Source organism: Amyelois transitella, chromosome 14, assembly GCF_032362555.1.
Source record: "Amyelois transitella isolate CPQ chromosome 14, ilAmyTran1.1, whole genome shotgun sequence".
In the NCBI taxonomy this organism is placed as follows: Eukaryota; Metazoa; Arthropoda; class Insecta; order Lepidoptera; family Pyralidae; genus Amyelois; species Amyelois transitella.
In genome coordinates, this window is record NC_083517.1 from 8,937,209 (window position 1) to 8,950,709 (window position 13,501).

At 35.0% G+C, this 13,501-nt stretch overlaps 1 protein-coding gene across 2 annotated transcripts in view; it reads left to right on the forward strand.

The window, feature by feature from the left end:
• Window positions 1-13,501, forward strand: part of LOC106132402 (ATP-binding cassette sub-family G member 1) — a 36,156-nt gene that overhangs the window by 15,240 nt on the left and 7,415 nt on the right. The window contains exons 1-2 of one of the 2 annotated variants that reach the window (XM_060948012.1): window positions 1,452-1,550; window positions 10,594-10,778. In XM_060948012.1, coding sequence (XP_060803995.1) covers window positions 1,518-1,550; window positions 10,594-10,778 — 218 coding nt within the window. In that variant the 5' untranslated portion in view covers window positions 1,452-1,517. Of the gene's footprint in view, window positions 1-1,451; window positions 1,551-10,593; window positions 10,779-13,501 lie in introns of those variants that run through there. The other variant, XM_013331805.2, reaches the window with a different exon arrangement.

The window sequence follows — 13,501 nt, forward strand, 5'->3', positions numbered from 1 at the left end:
TATTTACGCATGATCTCGTCTAGTCTAAATTTGGGAGTCTTATGATTATTTTAAATTTCCTAGTGCATTTTCAGAAATCTAATAATAGCCCATATTTGTAGAGTTAATGTCAGTATGCCGCTGACAATGTTATGAAATGGTTTAAATATATGTATATAATAGGACCACACTATACTTCCTATGGATGTCGTAAAAGGCAACAAAAGAAATAGCTAATAAACTTATCTTATTGTAAGCGATGGGGAAGCAACCTGTCACTTTTTGAATCTCAATTCCATCTTTACTAGTATATCACTACATAGTAAACAAAGTCGCTATTTTAGTCTGTTTGTCTGTATGCTTAAATCTTTAAAATTACGCAACGGATTTTGATGCGGTTTTTTGTAACAGGTAGAGTGATTCAAGAGGAAGGTTTTTACGTAGAATAACATCTATTAAATAATGGAGAAATACTGTTATTTTCAGGGTTTCTAATGTGGTGTCGTAAATTCTTACATTTCTTGCCGCTTATATTGCGTACGCAGGCTTAACCTTACAGGATTTATAAAAATAATGTACTAAGTATTGTACACCTTGAAAAGGTCTACAGAAAAGTCCGCGATGGTATATGTCTATCGCTTATCGAATTTTCCGAATTTTGCACCCGTGCGAAGCCGGGGCGGGTCGCTAGTATGTCATAAAGCTGTACGTGGCCTGTTAGTCTTTACAAGACTGTTGAAACCGTCTACCCCGCAAGGGATATAGACGTAACTGTATGTATTAATTCTATGATCATCAAGGCTTAATCTTACTTTCTTTAGCTAAAAGAATTGGAGCGGCTATATTCTGCTTCCAATACACGTTTGTCAATTTTTGTTGTCATTGTTAATACCGAAGTAAACTTATCGAGATTGTATCAAACCCTTACAGTTATCAGGACTTGACAACACATTAATTACTTTATCTGCCAGTAGACGTTTCGAAGAAGTTTTTTCCTTCTTATTACAAGCAGACGTTTTCGCTACAGTTGGGCAATTCTTACTTTTACTGTAGTAATGAAACGCTAGAGATTTGAAAAACTTGTGGTTCGTCAAGAATAAAGACTTCGCGAACACTTATATTTCTTATAAAATTGTGAATATTTAAAAAAACGACTAAACCTATTTTGTTGCACAACGAACTTAAAAATTTTAGTGACAGATACTATGTACCTTTGACACATTCTCCTTAGTTTAAGTACTTTTTCTACTTTTTCCCTGATATATATATAAATAAAAATAAATAAATAAAATAGAGTAATGTACATCAAAAACCAATAGAATTCTTTCATGGTAACGTAACCCACTTGCAAAATTAGGCTGGAGTACAATGAGGCACGGGCTCTCTTAAAAAAATGTATGTGTGATTATTTCTATTAAACATTCCATTAATCGGCTTAATTATGTTACGCGATAAAATGTTCACGACACCAACCAACTCACAATATTCGTTTTCACATCAATCGAGTGTAGTGTGTTGTCGCGTTTGGTCGTTTCTTGATGCTAGCAAACATCAACGGCATTTGGTTGCAGGTGAGGTGATATTTCATATTATTCAATCTTTACTAATATTATAAAGTTGAAGAGTTTGTTTGTTTGTTAGAACGCGCTAATCTCAGGAACTATTGGTTCGAATTGAAAAATTCTTTTTGTGTTGAATAGACCATTTATCGAGGAAGGCTTAAGGATATATAATATCACGCTGCAACTATTAGGAGCGAAGAAATAATGGAAAATGTGAAAAAAAAACGGGGTAAATTATTCAACCTTGATGCCTAAAATAACTATTCCACGCGGACGAAATCGCGGGCACAGCTAGTTAGAAATAAAGAACGTCGGTGGTCTAATCGATGAGGTGTCCGGTTAAAATGAGTGTGGCGCAAAAAGGCACACGTTCGAATCCCACCCTGGCCATATACCAATAACTGTTTTAGAGGTTATGTACACTATTTTTAATACTAACCGATGCTTTTACGGTGAGGGAAAACATCATGAGGAAACCTGCACGTTCAGCAAACTGGATGTGTAAGCATGATCGATCCAATACGGGTCAGGGTCCCCTGCAAAGGTTGCGGAGGTCAGACGGGAGTTGCTTCGTGTAAAAACCTGACCCACCCAATCCAGGATCCATGGTCAAAGGCATACCCCGGGCTCTTCTCCAGAGTGGTGAAGATTCAAGTTATAAACCCACAAATGCTGGAAGCTTTTTTGTCAAACAATTTAAGGTTCCGCCTAACTGTATTGGGTATAGACGTGACAATATCTATGGCCAAGTAACGACCGACAATACAGATTAGCGTGCCTTCTAAAGGAATAACTGATACGGATCTTTATTATCAATTCATCAACTTGGCAATGTCTTTTACGACTTGGAAATCTTTATACTTACACACATAGTCACTTCTATATCCCTTGCGGGGTAGACAGAGCCAATAATTTCGAAAAGACTGAAATGCCCCGCTTAGTTGTATGGCTCCATGATATAATTGAGATTCAAATAGTATGACAGGTTGCTAATGCATCGCCTAAAAGAGGAATCCTAAGTTGATAAGCATATCCCTTAGTTACCATTAACAACATCCATGAAAAATCATGGAATGGTTCTTTTTAAAGTAGAATGGTTCTTTTCTAAATCTTTTTGCCGTATGGTTTCCGGCAATCTATATATTTTTATGGAATAAACGCGAAAGATAGAGTTAAATCATATAATAAGAAAGCAAGTTTAGCTTTATATCACAGATGGAATAAAGATATTTGATTCTCAGTTACACATAGTAATAATATGTAGCCCATAACCTATTCTTAATTTTTTTAACTCTTATGGGAGCAAAGTTGCGATAAACGGCTAGTTATCTAAATGCTGCCGTTAGCGTCATCCTATAATATCCGATTAAATGCAGATGGCACGAAAGGCGCTGAAAATTGATGCGGCCCTTGTACCACTCACACTGAATCGGTTTATAGCACTTAAATATCAGAATATTTCGTTTCGCATAAGAATTGGAGAAGAAGGCCAAGGTAAAACCTAGTTTTTTTCTAACAAAGAAACATTATAACTTAAGATTTAAGAACGTTATTTGCTACACAAATTATAAATTCCCCTAATAACTTTTGAAGATTCCGTAGCTTCTCAATTCTATCATAAAACCTATCAGCTGGCCTTTCAGTCTTTTAAGACAATCGACTCTGCCTACCCCGCAAGAGATATAGACGTAATTATATGAATGAATGAGGATTCCGTAGCCATAAAATTTACTCTCATATAGTGTCGTCATGTTTGTCTGTCTATTCGTATGGCACATCCATTTCGTGGAACTATATAAAGAACCAATTAGTAAATTAGTCCTTCGATTCAAATAAAAAATACCGCTACACGGTTATAAAATAAGATAAATCTATGAAACAGAACGTGACTTTCTAATTATTGGAGATTGCGGATTCTGTCTGCCTCGTAATGGTTAAAGACGTGATGTGTATGAATTTATGTTACTAAGACACCAATTTAATTATCAATTAATATTGTTATCTGAAAAAATCTGTTTTAGTTTTCTTTTTGTTGGTTTCAAAGCGAGATTATTACTTACCAATTTCGATAACGGCTGTTAGAGATAGGAAAATCTGCAATTGGCTTTACTAAAGAATATTAATACCTTTAAATATGTATAACTAGAGGCCGCCCGCGACTTCGTCCGCATGGAAACCCTATCAATCCCGCGGGAACTCTGGGATAAAAAGTAGCCTATGTGTTATTCTGGGTCTTCAGCTACCTACATACCAAATTTCATGGTAATCGGTTCAGTAGTTTTTGCGTGAAAGAGTAACAAACATCCATACAAACTTTCGCCTTTATAATAGTAGTAGGATAATACAATACAAAGAGTTAAGTTAATAAATATTTAGGTGATTGGCTATAAAGCAATCTTTCATTATTTGGATCTCAATTCCTCTATTAGGCTACACAGCTGAACGTGGCCTCTCAGTCTTTCCGAGAGTATTGGCTCTGTCTATCTCGCAATTCCGTGGGAAATGGGAAATAATCAATTATTTTATTTAAACACAGGCGAAGTACGTTCAATGTATATACATAAATATAATCACGCCTCTCTCTTGGAGGGGTAGGCAGAGACCACATCTTTCCGCTAGCCACGTTCCTTGCATACTTCTTTCGCTTCATCCACATTCATAACTTCGTTCATGCCGGCTCGTCAATTTCGGTTGACCTGACTCTTGACCTGACCTATTGACGTCTCCGATTTGATCAAGGTACGTTATAGTTGCGATCATAAATATTAATAAACATTTATTAATCATTATTAAATCGTAAAGTAGTTAAAATAAATAATAACGTATTTAGACTAGAACAAGGGGTTGTCTGACCGATATTTCTTATCAAAGTTTAATTAAGTACATGCAGATTTTATTACGAAACAGATGATTCCTTTGTTAAATGCGATTTCCAAGTACTTTTGTAAGGCAAAAGAGCAATTACCCCACATTGTAAATAATGTACCTAGTTAAAATTATTATATTGTAAGTATTTTGTTACGTAACGAAATAAATTTTTTGGGATTCTTCTTTTTTTAGGCGATGGGCTAGCAACCTATCACTATGTGAATCTCAATTCTATCATTAAGCCAAACAAGCTGAATGTGACCCATCAGTTTTCAAGACTGTTGACTCTGTCTTCCCTGCAAGGGATATAGACGTGGTTATATGTAATTTTTTTTTATACAAAATATAACAGAATAATATTGGTACCTACTTATAGCCAGTAACACAATAGGATCTCTTTACTGCATATGTCGTAAGAGGCGATAAAAGATCTGCACCAATCATTGGGTCATCAAAGGTCGAAGTGGCTAGGCAGACTAGCAACTAGACTCTTTGATGTGCCATCAAAGAGTCTAGTTGCTAAATCTTTCAGTCTTCTTATAATACGAAAATTTCCTGTATACGTGATGATGTTCTTATATTTAAGTGGAGATATTAGCTTTACATACATATGTCACGTCTTTTATTCCTTACGAGGTAGACAGAGCTAATAGTCTCAAAAATATTCGAACAAAATGTTATAGAGAGCAAATAAATGTTTTTTATATGCCCGACTTTTTAATGACACTACCTTGGCTCTAAATCTTGATATGACATTAATAAGTCACATTATTATCAGATGTACGGAGGAAGTGACACGTGTTTTGAATTTATTATTGTTATTTGGTATGTAGATATCATTTGTAATTTTATCACATGCAAATGTGCCTTCACAAAGAGTCATCTTCGTTTCGTTACTGACTCAAATATACCTAAGTTCAAATTGTACCGAACTTAATGTATTGTAGGCCGCCCGCGACTTCGTCCGCGAGTAATCAATCTCGCGGCAACTCCGGGATAAAAATAGTAGCCTATATATTATTTTGGGTCTTCAGCTACCTACATACCAAATTTCATCGTAATCGGTTCAGTAGTTTTTACGTGAAAGAGTAACAAATATCCATACTGACATCCTGACATACTCACAAACTTTCGCATTTATAATAATAGTAGGATTAATATGATTGTATGTATTCTCTCATTTCTATTCTAAGATTGGATAATTGTGAAGTTGACGTTGTTGAGGAAAATGCTGCAGGGTAGTTGTTACCGCTTCTTCTCCACTGACGCTTTGGAAGCGGCTGTAAGTTATTAGTAATTTATTTGACGTCAACCAATGTTGTGAAGCCAAAAGAAATGACAATTATTGAGGGATGTTGAAGTTTCGCATAATAATGATTAAAAATATTTAATTTTGAAATGCTAACCAATGTTCTAAGGGTCACGAAATTAGAATATTTTAAGGGATTATGAGGTCAAAAGGGAGATAACGATCGAAACTAACAGCAGGAGCATTTAGGTACGATAAACACAATTCGGATATGTTTATTAATGGATAATAATTCCAATTTAATTAATTAAATTTGAATTTTTTAAATTTAATTAATTAAAATTTGTTTAGTGCGGTAATTCTTCTTTGAGGTGATGGGCTAGCAACCTGTCACTATTAGAGTCTCAAATCCGTCATTAAGCCAAGCAGCTGAACGCGGCCATTTAGTCTTTTTAAGAGTGTTGGCTCAGTCTACCCCGCAAAGGATAAAGATGTGATTATATGTATGTACATGTATGTATGTTAGTACGGTAAACCGTATAAATACTGAGAAAAACGCAGGCCTCTATCGCGGAAAGACCGCATTGCTCCAAAGGTTAATATACCGTTCATTGTCATAGTCTTATCAGTGGTCTTTCAGTCTTTTCCAGACTGTTGATTTTGTCTACCCGTAAGGGATAAAGATGTGATTATATGTATGTATACCGCAAGAACTGTTATTTATTCATATAATGGATGCAAACCGTTATATTGAATTTCATAAGATTTGATCTACAAGTGAACCATATTAAAATGTAATTCTCATACATTTATAGGCCGTTCGTTTGACGTCAATGGGCATATATAAAACGTTTTTGTTACCGTTATTTTGGGGATCACGCAAGTAACTGTTTTCCATGGACTTCGTTATGCGATAAATTAAAGTAGGTACGCACTTGATATCGTGATAAAGTATGGACGAATACTTCTTTAAGTAGTCGGTTTTTTTTGTGAATTTGATCCATACCTGGATATTAGTAACCTACACATGGAATCACATAAATGTAAATAATATGAGGATTTATCTCTGCATATAATACAGAAAAAAACATGAGACATCACTACCCAGTTTGAAGCAGTTGTTTCCCGCGTCTGTCCCTCTGTATGTATGTACGCTTAGATCTTTAAAATTACACGATGTATAGATGCAATTTTTTTTTAATAGATAGGGTGATCATAAAGGTTTAAATTTAAAAATGCAGGTAGCGTTACATAATACTAAATATAATTTAACATAATGAAATGATAATTATATCGGGATGCGAACATAAACAAATTAAAAATTTTTGCTTCCCTTGTAAAAATAAATTTATAATGTGTTTATGTTCTTTTGTTTTTTTTTTTTCATTAAAATTAATGTGTATACTATTACACAATCACGTATAAATTCCCTTACGGGGTCACAACTAAGGCAATACAATACAAATTTTCTTTATTGCCCATCAAAACACCTTAAGTTGAATGGTTTAATGATGGAATTGTGATTCTGAAATAGTGGCAGGTTTCTAATGAATCGCCTAAAATCGTTTCAAAATTTTTATTAATTACTATAGGATACTATATGTCGCTTAATAATTGTCAAAACGTATATGGTTTAACAACATTGGTTGACGTCAAATAAATTACTTAAAAACTAAGTTTACTGCCGCTTGTAAGGCGTCAGTGCAGAAGAAGCGGTAACAAACTGCACTGCAGCATTTTCTTCAACAACGTCAACTTCACAATATTAATTAAACTTAGAATAGAATAGTTTCTCGTACTAGAGAACAACATAAATGTTTTTCTTAGACACATCTTTGCGTGTTCATCATCCTTCAAGCCTCGAAGCTCAGGGTCCACTTTATGGGTCACATGAGGATAAGATGTGTAATGACGTGGAGAAATTTTTACGGTCTGGTGTTTTCCTTGCACAAATATCCGCCCGGGATAATGAAAAAGTTACTACCTACTTGTACAAGGTTTTTGTCACAAAAAAGAGAGTGCGTAGGTATATATACATAACATAGTAGCACGTCAGTAAGATAGTGATAAAAAAAAATACATAGTGTGTAGTTTGTATCTAGTAATGGATACAATACGCTGTCTCACACACACAAGTCGGTATTATAAATGTCAAGTTGACAGTTGCGTGCGAGCGCCAATCGCAGACAGACGTGTAGTGGTACTTGGTGTGGTAGTGGCCAATGACTGTACGTAGTATAAATATCACGTATTTTACACATAGTCTCATTATAAAACATTGATTTAGAACTGGCGTTAACCCAGACTAAGGTTCATACTGTAACGTAATGTATTGTAATGTGAGCTAGCTAGTTCTCTTCTAAAGCATATTGTTAAAATTTAGGTTTATAAATAAATAAATGATTAAGTAAGGAACAATTTTTTTATGGGCAATATAGATAATTTTAAATTGTATTTTATAATACAAACTTATATAAATATCCAAGACCCAAGCCAATCAGAAAAAGTTCGTTTTTTGTTCGTGCCCTGGCCGCAATTCGAATTATGAACGTGGAAACATTGTATCTATCATTATCATTTATCTTGTTTATTAATAAATTAAGCTTTCTTCATCTTCTACCTAGTCTTCAGAGTCTTTTTTTGGTTCTCTCTACTCCGTAAGAGATAAAAACGTGTAACATAAAAAAAGTTGCTACGAACCGTCTCAACATACAAACGTAAAACCATATTGTTACCTTAGACTTGATCAAAAATTTACATGCCTACATAACACTCCTTGTATTGTATAGGAGGTTAAAATCAATTATAGAAAAGAGCACAGATCAAGTGAACATTTCGTGTCATCACCAATAAAAACAATACGATTCTATCCTTCAACTCGTTGACACGATAATTTAGCTCAATAGACGTTAGCGTTCAATACGTCTAATGGTAGAGGGGTTAGGGTTTCTGATTCTTAAACTTTCGGTTCAGGGTTCAATTAATATCCAATTAATATGTGAAAGTTTTTGAAAAAACACATTGTGTAGTCGCTTGTTAATTTATCAAAGGTACAGCATATTCAGTATACTTACATAGTCGTGACAGGTCCACCAGAGGTTTGCCTTATTAAGCTTCAGCTTCATATCTGTTTTGCGCTTAGAGAAAGACTGTCAACGTTGGACTAAAAGTCCAAGAAAAGTAATTATAACCCTACTCAGAACCTTAGTTCCACCAAAACGTGCTATTGTTGACTCTGTCTATCGCATATGGATTTGTAAAAATCATATAAGTTTAACTTTTTGGATAGGTCGGTGTGTTCCAGTGTCAACAAAAATTATAGCTAACACGCTCTCTTTATAAGCTAGAAGCTTCAATGGAGAGGCACTTCAAATCTTCAGATATTGATTCAGTTAATTTTACACAGATTTAAACTTTATCCTACGTAACATACGTTTCAAATTGAGCGAATACAATGAACCTGAGTAACGTAACGGTGCAGTGTGAACTATTAAATTAGCAGGTAGTAGCCAGAATTGACACAGTTCAATTAGGTTTGAGTGGAATTTAGGCCTTTTTAATTATCTCACCTACTTTGCTTTGTTGGCTTTTTAGTAGGTGTGTAAATTGCCTGTTAGGTTACATATTCAGGCAGTGCCGTGGTTCCCAGCAATATAATAGAATAGGACCACTACATCTCCCACCGTAGAATGTCGTCAAAGACGGGGAATGAGCTCATTCGTCTAGTGCATCTTCTACAATGATCCAATATAAGTCAGGTTCCTCTGCAAAGGTCAAACGGAGGACGCTTCGTGTAAAAACCTGATTTATACAATCCAAGATCAATGTCAAAAAGCGCATCCCACCCTGCTTTGTACCCTCCTGAGAGGTCAGGAAGTAATTCTGAGACTTATGCACGATGAAGAAGAAGGGTGATCAGGGGGACAGCAAATGGACCCTAAGTGCCCAAAATATTATTAACAGTGGAGGGAGCTGAAGTCATCGAATATTTATCAAAGACGAAGGCTAAGAAGTAGAAGGAGATGGATAAAGAAGTCCTTCTACGATAAATGCTGAAGGGGTGGCCATTTTGGTACAAAAGTTGTTATAGATTAAGGTTTCTGTTCTTGATATATTATTATTGTACCAAATAAACATTTTTTTCTTTTTATCTACTTTCTTTCTTTAAATCAATATAAAATGAATCTACTTACTTTACCAGTTGTAAAAATCAATACTCGCCAGATGGCGTACGTACGTACGTACGACGTGGTATTTTCAGCTACTAGGAATTACATGATGCGTGGATGGTGTTCAGAGTGGGCGCTTTCCATAAGGTTCAAGGGCACGTTACGTCACAACGGGGTGCAAGCTTGAAGTTCCATGACAATTTAAGTACTAACGAGTTAATAATAACACTGATTGCGGAACGATACTACCACTCTTTAGTCTGTTTTAGATGATACAAGTATAACATCGGTTACCGCTTTAGAAATCATTTTCGGAGGGTGTGTCTTGATGCTAATGTTCTTTGTGTTTGAGAAATCAATAATCAATCACATGTCGCGAGATAATATTGATCAAATTAAAATTTTAAAAAAATTGCTATACTTACACCCAGTACTTCACGAATTTTTTACCTATACCTAGGTACTTAGCACTTATGACTTATGTATTTACTTAATCAGATATTGAGTAAAAAAAAAGGGTCACTCCTTTTTCCCATGGATGTCGTAAAAGGCGACTAAGGCTTATAAACTTGGGAATTGTTCTTTTAGTTAAATGTTTATAAAACAGAAGATTTTGTTGTGGCTTTAGTCCATTCTTTGAATCCTTACAAAATCAATTCAAAATTCTAAGCTCATGAAACATTGGGAAGAACGATGAGTAATTATGGAATGAGAAAACTAAAAAGCTAATATCACAATGACATAACTTGAAACTGTTTCTTTTTAGGGTAAATTTATCAACGATGACCATGTGGCGATGACCCTTGGAGCCAACATGGATTCTAAGGACACCCAGATCCACCTGCCGCTTCAGGGTCGAGGCAGCCGGGGGGAGCTGAATGAGAAGGTCATGTTTTCCCAGATAAAGTCTCCACCGATCTCGGAGCAACTTAACAATGGACAGCTTACAGGGTGAGTGTGTAAGTAGGGTAGTTTTGAAGTTCAGAAGATTTATACAAAAACGTTGAAAGGCAATATGTCTTATCATCTTTCTCTTTCTAGCTTGAAAGAGGAGTTACTAGATCGGTAGAATAAAAGAGAAGATTACATATATCGCCTTACAGTTTCAACGTTCGTGAATAATAAGCAAATTTAGTAATTAGGTCGTTGGGACGTAAAATTTTTCTCATTAATGTCGTAAAAGGCGTTTTTAAGGAAATCGTAAATTTATCTAGTGATTTTAACAAGATCCAATAGGGGTTAGAATTCACTTCAAAGGTTGCGGCGTGGAGGTCGGACAGAAGTCACGTATCGTGCAAAAATCTGAATAACATCCAAGATTTTGGTCGAAAGACGCACAAGGTGTAAATGTTACTGAGACTTACTTCAGGAGGTACAATAATTTGAGTAAAAAATCCGATAAAGACAACGAAAAATCTCAATTCTTTAAATAAGGCATACCGCTGAATGTCGCCAGCCATCCAGTTTTTTCGAGAGTAAGGGAAAAAGACAAGAAAGATGTTATGTATGTAGCTATGAAAACTCTATGTATAGATCGCGTACGAACTAATGGAATTGGTGTAGTTTTACAAATATAGCTATGTTGCGTGTCACTATCCATGTTCATAGCAATTATCATCAATTAGGTGATGTTGCGTAAAAAACGATGCCCTTAAATGATATCTATAAATAGTATTTTAATAAGCATAATGTACAACATAAACCCATGGAAGATTTTTACGATGACAGATGTGATTAGGTTAACTGTTAAAAAGGACAAAGCCTACATACATACATACTTTAATTACAGGGCAAACATAGTCAGCAGTCTTGAAAATAGTATGGCTTCATGATGGAGTTGAGATTCGAATAGCGACAGGTTGCTACCCCATCGCCCAAGATAATTATCTGGTTTATTCGGATTTTGTTATTTTATTAAACAAAGATACACACAATCTATATCTCACACGGAAAAGACAAAGTCAACAGTCTAGAAAAGACCACGTTCTGTCGTTTCGAGACTCGAAAAATAATAAAATAATATTCTCGTAAGATGTAATTGGGATGAAAGTTATATTTAAGTCTGTTATGACTATTGTTTTGCCATATAATTATGACATTAATATTGCGGAAGACGTCCAAGTAGTAACTGTTAAATTAATACCTTTGAAAGTATGGAATAAAAAGCCAATTAAAAGTCTCCAGGTAGTTTAATATGGTATTACTAATAATATGGTATGTAATTTAAGTATAAAGGAAATTGAAATACTTATAAGAACCTAAAATGTATCTATCATTCACAAATTTAAAATCAAGCATTATCTCAAATTAATCTTATCTAATACATGGGAATTAAAATGTTATTTGATCTTTGGGCATTTATTTTTACATATATCCAATGTGATTTTGTTTTTAAATCTTAGTACTACTTTCTTTTGAGACGTCGCTCCCATAGGAATATCCTGGACTTAAGTTACTATGCCTTCATTAAAATGTCTCCTGTAAGTATCTCGTGGTGCGAAATATTGTATCGACATCAGTCTCCTAGTTTTGAGTTTATTCGTCCCACAAGAATACAAAACTTAGATAGCTCTTAATTATATAAGTAGGTATCATATGCATGTATTGATACTCGTATGTAAGGTGTGGATAAGCCGTGTGAAGCCAGGATGAAATACTAGTTATAATATTAAAACGTACATCTCGAAATGTATGTCGAGATTTGGCGCGTTTCCAATATGTTGTAGTTCGCTAGACTATATTGTTATAGGCAATATGTGCGGTAACGTAATATTTTATATGTGTACTAGATTCTACATAGGTATCCAAAGAGCTTAAATGCTGCCCCACGTTGGGTGCCACTATGACGTTTAAGTACAACGTCGCAGATAAGAGAGATAATTAAAAGGTCCATAGAATAACTACCTTTATTAGGACTAGTTTTACAATATTTAAGAGGGCGTAGGCTTTGCTATAGACACGAGACCCAGCAAGTAACCGTCAGAGGACATCGGGCTACTTGGTGAGCATTGAAGTAGTCCAAAGGCGAAGACTGGGACAAGCGACAGTACCATATTGTTCATGGAACTGATTTAAAGTTATATAAGATCAATCATAGAGCCATATAGCTCAATGTGGCCTTTCAGTCTTCAAGACTGTTGGCTCTATCTACCCGCGAGGGATATAGACATGACTATATGAATGTATGTGTGTACATAGATCAACTAACTTTTTAGGACCAATCTCTCCATTTGCCACGATCGCAGTTTACTTATTTCGCTTCACCCACTTTTATCATTCTCTTCATGCAAACTCGTCAGTTTAAGATTCACGTTTCGAACTTTCACTAGAAAAAAATATTATAACTACGTAAAAAGTAGCAAAATCGTTATGTATGTATTTCCTAGTTCCGTAGGTACGTATCTTTTGCCGACCATAAATTGCGTGATTTAGTATTGATTAGGTAATCGTTCAGCCAATAACCTATGACGTGCAATAACTAGATTGCAAGTCAAAGATTATGATGATAAAAAGACTGAATTTTATCTATACTTTTTATTTAAAATGCTTCAAAATAATTATCACTTGGTTGGCTATGATTATGGGCTGCAAATTCAGCATAGGTTACACATACATTTAGAATCACGTGTGTAACCCGTGCGGGGTAGACAGAGCCAACAGTCTCGCAAAGACTA